The sequence below is a fragment of the Schistocerca piceifrons genome, chromosome 7 (assembly GCF_021461385.2).
Source record: "Schistocerca piceifrons isolate TAMUIC-IGC-003096 chromosome 7, iqSchPice1.1, whole genome shotgun sequence".
NCBI classification, from domain to species: domain Eukaryota; kingdom Metazoa; phylum Arthropoda; class Insecta; order Orthoptera; family Acrididae; genus Schistocerca; species Schistocerca piceifrons.
The window spans coordinates 331,970,303-331,983,873 of NC_060144.1; the positions used below are offsets into that span (position 1 = coordinate 331,970,303).

Consider the following 13,571-nt stretch of genomic DNA (forward strand, 5'->3'; position numbering starts at 1 on the left):
GGTAATAATAATAAAAAATAATTTCCTGTACCATGAAGGAATTAACCGAAATTTTTTGGCACTCAGTAGATGCGCCGTACATGTGAAGACAAACAAATTATTACAATTTCAGAAAAATTGGATTATTTATTCAAGAGAAAGGGCTACACAGATCAAGCAAGTCAATAATGTGTTGCTCCACCTCTGGTCCTTATGCAAACAGTCATTCAGATTGACATTGAGAGAGCTATTGGATGTCCTCTTGAGGGACAGCGTGCAGCATGCCAAATTTTGTCCAACTGGTGCATTAGATCATCAGAATCCCAAGCTGCTTGTAAGGCCCTGCCCATAACGCTCCAGACATCCACAATAGGGGACAGATCCAGCAACATTGCTGACCAAGGCAGGATCTGGTAAGCACAAAGACAAGCAGCAGAAATTCTTGTGTGCGGGCAGGCATCAGTCTCGCTGAAATGTAAGCCAAGGGTGGCTTGCCATGAAGGGCAACAAAACAGGCTGTAGAACATCATTAACATACTGCTGTTGCTGTATAGTTACATTTTCTGTTATTTGCTAAGTATTTCTGGATTGCAGACAATCCAAGGATGGGTTCTACCCAAAACATGCCAAATAAAGTCATTGGTTTATCAAGTGGTAGCTTCTAACTAGTGACCAATACAGCAATTGTGCAGTACTATTGATTTGCAATATGGTAGCATTCGTCCTGTGTGACTTTGTCAGAATTGCATGAAATATGTATGTATATTCTCTTGCTTTCAGGGTTGTACGCAGCAATTATGCATGGTGTAACTGGCAATTATACATATATTCAAACTAATTTCTTCATTAATAAGTTGTAATTGATGCCACTAGATCAGTAAGATACGACTGTTTATAAGTTTGTTTCACAATCATCTCATATCTCTTGATCATTTACTAATGCTTGGAATGAAAAAATAGACAAATATTTCATTCATTAAGTAGAAAAACAAATGAAAACAAACAATATTACTGCTGACTTTAACGTCACTAGGGGTGCTAGCATTGTCCCAACTGTCCGACAGTAACAACTTTCACAGCAGTGTGTGCCGAACTGTATATGTTACACCAGGTGTAGTCAATATTTTCTACCTGCTACCCACTTTTGTGTCTCTATTAGTAATACTTTTTTTATTGCACACTTGTTCCACAGTAATAGTGATTGATAAAGGAGAGAAGTAACTTTACTATGTAAAATTTATAAAGCTGAGTTTCAGAAAGCAAAAGCATATAAAAATTACTTACCAAATACTTTGTCAAAATTTTATGGAAACCTAATGAAAATGTTTTTAATACCCCTACCACTTATCACTGTGTTGGACAGTCATACAGGGATCTGTGAGTGTTAAAGAGCTGTAAGACTAATTTAAAGGTGCAATCCAGTGTGTTTCAGTGTTTGCTTTGCCTCTGTCTTCATATTTCTTCAACAATTACTGGTTTACTCACAAAAATTCACCTTTGCACACTAATGAAGCAAGCTCCACTTTTAACTTTAAATACAGGTAATGTTTTAGCCAGCAACATCAAATTCTATGTTTTTGCAAAACAAATTGTACCAAAACTGACAGGGTTTAGGGATATCTTTAATCTGCTGCATCAATTAAACTGCATACTTCAGTATAGATACGAAATTCACAAAATACAACACTTCAGCTTCATCAACAAGTAACTCAAAATCGTTCCTGCTCCATTTGCTTTACATCAGTTAGGTTGAAAGGTACTGGACACTGTGTTGATTTACATGCTTGGGAAACTAAAGTGTCATATTTGAATTTTACACATTTGTACTTACGTACTGTCAAAATATCTGTTTAATTGATACACTGCATTAAAGAGCTCGCAAAAATGCCTTTTTTTTTTTTTTTTTTTTTTTTACAGTAGGTTGTGCAAAAATATCAGGAAATATAATATCGGTGACAAACTATTACTGGAATGTAGTTTGTTTAATGTCACATCTAGATCTCTAGTCCTTTACAGCTTGTAGACAATAACTTGATAATTTTACTGGTGCTGCCAGAAGCAGAGAGTCAGCATTACTTAAATAATATTCATATGCCTCTGATCTCTGCCAATGTTACAGTGCCCTAGATGTGCAGTGTTACTATTACAACAGTCATGTTACTTACACTTCATACAGAGAACTCCCATCCTCTTGTCAGTCCTAATGTGGGGAGGGGGAGGAAGTAAGACATGCAGTTCCCGATAGCCACCATGTATACTGCCAACATGTGGACAAGCTGTATGCAGAAAATCAATCACTATTTTAAGATTATATGCAATTCTCAGAGTTGTGAAAAAATGTCAAAATCCAATTTCAGCCTTTCCAATATTAATCCACTGCGACCCTCAGATGTATAGCATAATGCTATGGCCGCGTAGTCAGCTGGTGAAGTGCGGGGAGTGCAGCAGTGGTCGGGTGTCATTCAGAACACTGGAGGGAAAATGCTGTTCTAAACTGAAGCCTACTCTCACATTTTTTGTAAATATTAAGTGGGTCCCCTCCATGACCACACTTGTATGGTGACCATTCTAAAAGATCTACTGTCACCTCTGCTTTCATTAGTATCTAGAATTCCACCGAAAATGCAGCGATTTATTTTTGCCTGGCATATTAACCATTTGTAACTTTCAGAGAAGTGTCATGAGTGGCGAATTTTAAGCAAAACCTACACATTTCTCTGGTTGCCATGCCAAAATTTGATTCCTTTGCCCAGACACAATGGAGTTTACACTATCTCACCACACTAAAATGTTGTGCAGACACAACTGTGAGAGAATTCTGAAACAGTGTTTATTAAGTGAGGAACTGAAGAAGAGTAAAGTCAGTAGCTTATGAAAACGTACATCCTCGGTCCAAAAAAAAAACATGTAATGTCTTCACATATGTTGTTCCAAAACCCATAGCATTTGTTACACCAGCTATCGATGGCTCTTAAAAATTACTGGCAGATCGTGAAGACTATAGATCTGATGGGCAGGACCTGCACATTAGTGGGAACTGAATGGCTTCAGATAGACAGGCCCGATCCATTACAGATGCTCACAGAAATGGCCTCTGTTTCGGCCTGTCATGGGAATCCAGTCGTGTGGCCAGCTATTCGCGAGCCACAGACAACATGCTGATGTTATGAGACCATGGCAATCAATCCATGCCACAGGTAACTTATTCAAATACTCTGAAAATCCGCGCGCGCACACACACACACACACACACACACACACACACACACACACACACACACACACACAGAGAGAGAGAGAGAGAGAGAGAGAGAGAGAGAGAGAGACAGACAGACAGACAGACAGAGAGAGAGAGAGAGAGAGAGAGAGAGAGAGAGAGAGAGAGACTTAACTCGTGCGCACATGACCACCGTCTGGCCACTGCATCTACAATCTCTGAGGGTCAGATCCAAACAAACTGCTCCTCATGCCATCCTGCCTCTCATCAGCAGCAGCTAGGCTAGTGACAAGAAGTGGTGGCAGCACTGACTGCAAAGTGGGGGAAGTGGAAGGAAGGGGAGAAGCAGTAAGAATGAAAGAATGAGGGACTAGGGAAGTGGTGCATATACTCAGCTGCACTCAGCCAGCTAAGATGTATGACACCCTAGTAAAGAAACCTTTTCATCTACTGAGACAAGAATGAGATTTTCCAGATTTTTTTTTTTTTTTTTTTTAATTCCCAGATACTCCCCTATTTCCCAGAACCCGTGGCAGCCCTGCACATATAAGGAGCAGTCAAATGAAAATGAAACACATGGGAAAGTATGGAAACTATTTATTGCTTCAAAAGTAATTGCCCTAACAGTTAATATATTAACCCACTGTGAGGTGAAGACAGTCAATGCCTTGATGAGAAAATGCTGGTTGTTACCTACGAAACCACTATTGTGGCCATGTGCACACTTCTTCAAGAAAATCGATGGCCATGAATGTCTTCCTTCAGGGCACCAAAAATCAGGAAATCGCATGGGGGTAGATCAGGACTGTATGGAGGACATGTAAGAGGCTTCTCCACAAAATTTCTGCATGGCAACACTTAGGCAGCCCTCTACACTACTACTTTTTTTTGTTTTTCTATATCAATAGAGATTCATCTCCTTGGTAAAATGTATAGAATATGAACAAGTAAAGGTCAAAGTTCAGATGAATCGAGGGATGCAGCTAAACCATGTAGCACAGTAATCCCTTCAGGGGGGGGGGGGGGGGGGGTCGAGTTCCCAAGCTCTTTTGGATCTAGAACTTTCAAACAGCACTATTGTCATGAGAAATGGTCACAAGAAAAGCAATGGCTTTTACACTTTTAAAGGTGTTTTCTTCAAAATAACATTTTCCCTTTAAAAATGTTACATCATTAATAAATCAATCAATCTTTGAGGTACTCAGTCCAAAGACACAATCTGAAGAATATCTATGTCATTTGGTGGAACTCTGTATACCAGTGTAACTGATAAAAAACAAAACAAGTATTATGAAGGATTTTATTTGTGTTGCGATTTAAAATATTACAGTCATAACATAACAAAACAAAATATTCATCAGTGGCAACGTGTTATTGCACATATCACTCCAGCAATATTTCCAAAATAAAAATCACAAATAAAAATCAGTTGTCACTTGGCATGAACATTTTCTTCTGTAGATATATTGCTTACATTTTTGGGTCCATTTTTTATCTTTAGCTCCAAGCAGTTTCCATTACTGCAGTCTGCTATTTTCCATGTGTAAAGTGCAATGTAACAGGCAGCTCTGGTGTCAGTATTAATATTGTGATATAAAAAAAAAGAAAGGAAGTATTGTAACAACATAAACTTTGTGCACTGTGAGACAGGTTGATTGATAGGAGCAATGGGCAATCACTGTATACCATTACAAACTTAAATGCCTTAAAGTTTACCTACAAATACAGATTAACTGCAAGTCTTACTTCATTTTTGTTACATACTGTGTATACCTTACACCTCACAGCCCTCAAAATAATCATGGTTTAAAGTGCATGAGATGAAAACTGGAGGCCTGCATCAAATTTTCACTCTGGAAGTAAGATTCAATTATTAACATGAAAAGAATTACATTAAAGTCTTCAAATCATTTTCTTTTATTACTTTACAAAGTATTTCTAAAATTTTCATTTATTGTTGAAATATTAAACTGTTTCTTTAGTAGAACATAATTTTTATCACAATTCTCAACATAACTGTATAAACACCACATATTTTTTGCATAAATTAAACAATCTATTTACAGCTGAGCACAGATATTTTAAATCATGAAGAAATAGCTGTGGACAGGAAATTTCATAAATTACATAATATTTCCTTTTTATTACTTACTATTTACTTCTTTTAGTGAAGGCCATAAAATCTGCACTTTCATCTAGTCATGAGTACCAGCTCTATGGACTACATGAAGACTGTAGAATAGGATTTAAGGTAACAGATTCTCTTCAGGCACAATTCTTAATACTGTAAAGCAACAACTCTGGAAGGATCCACCACTCTCCCTCCGTAAGTAGGACAGAAGTGGCTGAATACATGAGAACAGAGATTTCTTTTTGAGACTGATTAGTAAAGGCATATTTTAAGCAGTCAATACAAACGTTATAAAACTGGTCTGTTTCAAATCACTTCACTGGACTACTGAACATGTCTGAGTAACATATAGTCACTTACTTCGACACAAACAACAGTTCCAGTCACACTCTTCGACAATTCTTGCTGCTGTTGCTACACAGTACAGTCATATTTAAGGCACTACCCAAAAACAAATGTGATGTGTTCTCAATTTACTCTGAGTCCAATACAGTTAGACACTCTAAGGTGTCTACTATCAAACTCATGTTACACTTAAGTAACTAAAGGATATGACCTGCTGAAAAATGACATTTAGATCTATAGCTGAATGATTTTGTGGGCATAAGGATTATCACAACTATGCTCCAAATAGTGATTACTATGCTGTCAGTCAGAAATTCCTAATTTACAATTACTGTCAACGATTCAGTAGAGATGAATGCTGGAGCAGATATTATCTCCGCAGCAGAAACAATATGACTTCAGCATCCCGTGTACCGTGATCAGAATACCTTGATACAACATAAGTGACATCTTGTTCAACCCCTAATGTCTAGTCATAAAGACTGAGGAAGCAATCAATATGATTAACCTGTAGTTAAACAGTTGTTTTCACTTGAGCAGCAAAAAGTGGGGGTATTTTATTAAAAATGAGACTATGGGTTAAAAAAAGAAGGGACAATTACACTTCAGTATATATGTTTATCGAGCAGCTTTGATAAGGTTGTCATTTTAAGAATTCAAGCAAATAACTTTTTAATTTATAGAGTAAAATATTAACCCAGTTACTGAAGATACAAAGTAAACACTTCTCCTATCTTCTACAGAACAAAAATATGATTATTCCAAAATTCAACTTCACGCAGCATGATGCTAACACACTTCAATCATAGATCAGAGCTCAGGAAAAAAGCAAATGGGACTCTATATGAACATTGTGATGATCATTTTCATCCACACAGTTGTTAGTCATCACAAAACAATACTCTATCACAAGTGTTCCACTGCCATAATGTACACAACGGTACTAAGATGGTAGCTCAAGATGTGATCAACCAAGTGGATATCATTCCCAACAATTATCCTCTCACTCTCAGGAACAAACAAAACCATCATTTCATGTGATTTTGTGAAAACTCAGTTAGAATCAGCTAATGATATTATAAAGGCTTAGTACTGTACGGCTATTATCATACCGTAATTCCTATTACTTTACAAGAAATTGCTTGCATAGTAACAATACAGTGCTAATTAATGCTGATATAATTCCACTTCTCTGGAAGATCTGCGTCACCCAATGGCATTCAGCCATTTTTCTCTATCTTAATGACGTGCAACAAATTCTTCCAATGAGACAGGAATCTGTCCACGATAAGGCACATTGTATTTACGAATTGTGGCTGCAGCTAAACAAGTGAGTGTTGTGTAGCGTACTGGATTTATTAATTCATGTAGCGCAACACCTGCAGGCAGCAGCTGTTCAAATGTACGGCCCTGACCGTTCCTAGCATCTAAATGTGCACCTCCTTCAAGCAGAGTCCTAATGAGAGACGGTGCACCTAACTCTGTCGTAGCACCAGCTGCAAAATGAAGTGGTGTGCAGCCATCATCATCCTTTGCATCTGCATTGGCTCCAGACGCAAGGAGCAAAGATACAACAGCTGCTGAAGGGAGACGGCAGGCTGGATATCTTCCTCCTTCAGTTCCCCCTCCACCTCTCTGAGCACATGCCACATGCAAGGGTGTGGCTCCTCCAAGTCTGTGTGTTACAGGTGCCTTTGCCAATCTAAAAGACATACCAAATTAACAGACAAAATATACACACATATATTTCACTATGATAAATTTTGATATGAACACACACACTGCTTTATATTTAACCAAAAGAAAAAGCAGAAAGAAAACCACACACACAAAAGACAACATCTGTGTTAAACGGGCCATAAAGACTGAACTATGTCACTGCTTCACAAAAGAAAAACATTTGAACAAAAGGACACAATTCTCCCTTAAAAGTGGAATGATGAAGGAGGTGCCCAAGTACCAAAGGGCAGAAACTGAGCTACAATATGAATTTATTCAATGTATTTTTTTCCAAAAAAGTCCCCATTTCCCCTTACATGAACATCCTGTACAATTTTCCTCAGTCTGTGTACTCCTCTCAGTGACGTAGTTACCTGCAACCATAAAACACTGAAGTTGGGACCCTAAAAATTGTTTAAATGTTGTTCATATATTACAATCACCTTCATATATGTAATAATGATTTATCAAACAATGGAAAATCCAGGATGGAATGTACCAATATTGTGAGAAGAAAGTTGCTACTCACCATATAGTGGAGACACTGAGTCGCATATAGGCACAACCGAAAGATTTTCACACTTGAAGCTTTTGGCCAATGGCCTATATCGTCAACAACAACAACCACACACACACACACACACACACACACACACACACACACACACACACACACACACACACACACTCTTTTCGCCTTACAAACTGCACTGCACGCTCTACTTACAAGCCATACTTTATAAACCTTCTCGGCCGTACACAACAGACAGCTACAAAATCACACTGATTGTTGGTGCAGCAGCTTATGTCCCACATTACTCCTGCCGATATAATTAATCTTATACTTTCAAATTGATCACTCTCCCTGCACCATTTCACATATTTTTGCACCTTTCCGGTGCCACAGGATATTGTAACTCATCCTACGAACCACTCCCCACTCCAGACTATATATATATAATAGAGGGAAACATTCCACGTGGGAAAAATATATCTAAAAAGAAAGATGATGAAACTTACCAAACAAAAGCGCTGGCAGGTCGATAGACACACAAACAAACACAAACACACACACAAAATTCTAGCTTTCGCAACCAATGGTTGCCTCGTCAGGAAAGAGGGAAGGAGAAGGAAAGACAAAAGGATATGGGTCTTAAGGGAGAGGGCAAGGAGCCATTCCAATCCCGGGAGCGGAAAGACCCACCTTAGGGGGAAAAAAGGACAGGTACACACTCGCACACACACACATATCCATCCACACATACACAGACACAAGCAGAAATGTCTGCTTGTGTCTGTGTATGTGTGGATGGATATGTGTGTGTGTGCGAGTGTATACCTGTCCTTTTTCCCCCTAAGGTAAGTCTTTCCGCTCCCGGGATTGGAATGACTCCTTACCCTCTCCCTTAAAACCCATATCCTTTTGTCTTTCCTTCTCCTTCCCTCTTTCCTGACGAGGCAACCATTGGTTGCGAAAGCTAGAATTTTGTGTGTATGTTTGTGTGTCTATCGACCTGCCAGCGCTTTTGTTTGGTAAGTTTCATCATCTTTCTTTTTAGATATATTTTTCCCACGTGGAATGTTTCCCTCTATATATATATATATATATATATATATATATATATATATATATATATATATATATTTATTATCAGTTATTCTTTACTTAGAACTTTGTGACTTCTCGACAATATCAGCAAGTTTTCGCATTTCGCTATCATCGACACCTTCTGATTTCTTCTTGTGTCCCCATTTTGCATCCATCTCATCTTTTTTGTATATTTTCACACATATTTGGGTGCATTTTTGCAAAATTTTTCAGAAGTTATTCTACATTATTTATGTAATTTTTTCGCATTTTTCCACCACCATGGATCATTGCTCCTTCCATCTGTGTCAATACAGAAAAGACTCCTTATCCCTACCCAGATCCCAGTCCCCCATACTGTTCCTGTGTTGTTGCTTGGCTCATGGAATCCCCCCTAATGGCCTTACCATCAAATTACAAATCTCTGGCTGCCACCCCTCCTCTCACAATGACCTCCACCTGTTCAAATTCTGCCAATCTTTAGCCCTCACCAACATAATCCTGCAAAACCATATCAACCAAGCCCCAAAACACCTTGTAGTACCTTCTCCCCATTCACAAGATTTTCCTGCTATGCAATCCCAAATTCCTGGAACCCATAAAACACACAAACTCTTGCCCCGCATGAACTTGAGCAACATGCACGACGCCACCTCAAAAAACTCTCCATCCTGCTCACTTCCTACTACCACCTTGGAGTGCCACTGTCCACCACCTCTACAACAACCTCCAAACCTCCCCCACACCCCCTCATAGCTGACAAACCCTGTCTTGCAAACCTACTACACTTACCCCGCCCTCCAAAACTCACTCTTACCACCACATAGAATCCAGAACCTAAACAGACCCTAATACAGTCATGAACCTCCCCTCCAGAAGCCTTAACCCCACAGAAATATCAGTCCTTTCCAAAGACCTCACCTTTTGCCCAACTCCCAAATTCAATCATGCAGAACTTGTTAAAGACCTTCTCTCCTTCTCCCGGTCCCTACAGTGGAAACCCTTTTTTGCCACCAACCCTACCAATCAGACTCAACCCAAGACCATTACTGAACCTTGCCTAACTCAGTTCAATCTTCCATCCAACCGTGACCCACCTGCACTGCCCCCAAACCATCCCCTGTTAACTTTTTAGAGTTTCTTAACCTCAAACCTTGCCTCACCATTCTTCCCCAAATCCCTCAACATGCATACTAACCTTACATCCGCAGAAAAAACCGCAGTCCACCATCGAAAAACTGATCCCAACATTATAATCCTACCTACGGGCAAAGGCTTCATCGCCGTTGTTCTGAACTGCAAGGATTACCTAGGGACGGCCCCGCCAGCTGTCAGATACTTCCACCTACAAACCTTCCCACAGTGATCCCATTTCAGTAATCTAGCAAGATCTCCATCCCAGAACCTCTCCCCACAATCCATCTCTTTACTCGCCCCTGCCACTCCCAGCACTCCTACCTTCTACATGCTTCCGAAAGTCCATAAACCCTACCACCCAGGACTCCCCATTGTGGCCGGTTACTGTGCTGCCACTGAGAGAATCGCTGCTCTTATAGACCAACACCTTCAACCTATTACCCGGAACCTACCCTCCTATATAAAATATACCAACCATCTCCTCCACCGACTCTCCACAGTTCCTGTCCCTTTACCACACGGTGCCCTGTTCGTCACTATTGATACCACCTCCCTGTACACTAACACTCCTAATCCCCATGGCCTTACCACTACTAAACACTACTTTTCCCAGTGCCCGACAGATTCCCAACAAGCCACCTTCCTAGATGTTGACGTCCACCTCAGAGATGGCTACATCAGTACCTCTGTCCACATCTGACCTACTAACCACCAGTAATACATCCTGACAAGCAGTCCCTCTCAAAATATACTGAGGGTCTCGCTGAAGCCTTCACTGACCGTAATTATCTTCCCAACCTTATACAAAAACAAATCTCCCGTCCCTTATCTTTCCAGTCTCCCACCACTTCCTAAAGCCTCACCATCTGGCCGGAGAGGAGCATTACCCTCATAACTCAGTACACCCATGACTGGAGCAACTGAATTACATTCTCCACCAGGGTTTTGATTACCTCTCATTGTGCCCTAAAATTGGAAATGTCCTACCCACTGTCCTTCCCACCCCTCCCACAGTGGTATTCCGCTGTCCACCAAACCTACACGATATACACAACCCCTGCTCCCAATCCCTTACCTCATGGCGCATACCCCTGTAATAGACCTAGATGCAAGGCCTGTCCCGTACATCCTCCCACCACCACCTACTCCAGTCCGGTCACTGACATCACATATCCCATCAAAGGCAGTCTACCTGTGAAAGCCATTATGCGGTCTACAAGCTAAGCTGCAACCACTGTGCTGCATTCTATGTAGTTTGTCAACCAACAAGTGGACCACCCTGTTGCTGAACACGCTGCCAAACATGATATCCTTCATTTCAATGACTGCTTCACAGCCTGTGCCATATGGATCCTTCCCACCAACACCAGCTTATCTGAATTGCGCAGATGGGAACTTTCCCTGCAATATATCCTACGTTCTCTTAACCCTCCTGGCCTCAACCTTTGTTAGTCATTGTCCTTACCCATCCAGCCCCTTCCCTGCTCCCATTCCAGCTCTACACAGCCATCATTCCACTAACACACCCAGTCCTTTATTTATTTATTTATTTATTATTTTTTTATTTATTTCTCTGTTTCTCTCCTTTTCCGCTACTGGTACTCCCCTCCCCACCTCTCCCCTGCCTGCCGCCCAACCTGCAGCACTTCATTGTCTGCCATCGCACCATACTATCCATCCCCCTCCCCACCCCAGCCTCCTCCTTTCCCCCACCCAGTCGCCACTCCCACCATGCACCGTTACTGTTGCTCAGTGTGGTTTCAGTTGCCTGAGACTGCAGTCATGTGTGTGAGTTGCGTTTGCATGAGTGTATGTGCGCGTGCGCGCATGTGTATGTATTGTTGACAAAGGCCATTAACCGAAAGCTTTAGTGTGAAAATCTCTCTGTTGTGCCTATCTGTGACTCAGCATCTCCACTATATGGTGAGTAGCAACTTTCCATCTCATAATATTGTTAATGATGATGTATTTGAATCAACTGAAAAGACGTAATGGAACACAGTTACGTATGAGATAACAGATTAGTACACATGAAATACAAGGGACACGGAACAGAAGAAGCAGTACAAGAATCAATGTTTTTGGGTCTCTAGCTCCTAAGTTAACAATTTCATTCCATGCACAATATTAGAGAAGTGACCTAGCAGCCTTCTAAAAGTGTTTAAAAGAAGTCACGCAACATGCACCAAGACCACTGATTAGGGGGTCCACAGATGAGGATGTCAATTATCACAACACTGTTTGCAAAATGGAATGGGTACTCGGTTAGTAACTCAGAAATGTAACATCAGTCAATCCTGCCAACAACTGCTTCAAAAAAAAAAAAAAAAAAAAAAAAAAAAAAAAAAAAAAAAAAAAAAAAAAAAAAAAAAAAAAAAAAAAAAAAAAAAAATCACAATAAAACTTTTTCTTTCACTGTCAAAGTTTTCTGTAGAGTTTGCATTCATTGTTGCCACAGTATTTGACAGCTACAGGTTTCAGTCAGTATTGCAGCAGCCATTTGTCCTTCAAGGTTGAAAGCTGGTAACAAGCCTGCTAGCTGCCAGGGATCTTCTTTTGCTAAACAAAGTGTAGTACGTTTGAGCCCTCTGACAGTAAATTATCATAAATCCTTAAAATAAAATAGTTTAAAGCCCTAGTGATACTTGTAATAAATGCTGTGAAAGAAAGATTTAATCATGCCCCCAACTTCTAATTTACTACTGCAGCCAATAAACAGACACAGAAGAAGAAAAAGGCACAAAGGATTGTATTCAGCAATCTGAGGCATAAAGGTATAGATAATTCTATAATAGACACAAGAAGTTTTGGGTATATAAAAATTTAAAAAAATGTAGATTTAATCATAGAGAGCGGGTTCAGCAAGACATCCATAACCACTATGAACAACAGCAAGAACAACAGCAACACGAGACTTGATAGACAACTATATCAAAATGTAGCAGAACTTTTTTTTAATTTTGTGGACCTTATACATATAATTTTCAAAACTTTTTTATCCTGTCAGTAAACATGTTACTGATGTATATTCGCATTTTCAGTTTGTTTTGAATATTTAGTTTATTGTTGACAGTCTAAGATGTCATATGTGTTTTTGAGTCCTCAGTGAATTTCTACTTAAGAAACAGAATGGATCAAAGAATTTGCATTAAATTCTGCACATTGATTATTGACGACAATGTGGCAGAAGTAAAGAAAGTGGAAAATCACTGAATCGCTATTAGAGAGGTTGCTGATGATGTCAGCATAGCTTTTGGCTCATGCCAAAGCAATTTTTTCATGTGTGTTGGGTGTGAAACATGTAGCAGCAAAGTTTGTTGCAAAATTGTTGAATTTTGATCAAAAACAACATCATGCAGATATCATTCAGGAACTGCTGAATGAAGTAAAATATTCAGAACTTCTAAAAAATGGAGATGGTGATGAAAATGGATATATGGATGTGATGTTGTGAC

General features: G+C 39.7%; 1 protein-coding gene across 1 annotated transcript in view; it reads right to left on the reverse strand.

Moving 5' to 3' along the window:
- Positions 1-4,482: 4,482 nt before the first annotated feature.
- LOC124804793 (protein fem-1 homolog CG6966) overlaps positions 4,483-13,571 on the reverse strand; it is a 132,598-nt gene continuing 123,509 nt past the window's right edge. Inside the window, exon 8 of the mRNA XM_047265121.1 lies at positions 4,483-7,374. Coding sequence (XP_047121077.1) covers positions 6,912-7,374 — 463 coding nt within the window. The 3' untranslated portion in view covers positions 4,483-6,911. The remainder of the gene's footprint in view (positions 7,375-13,571) is intronic.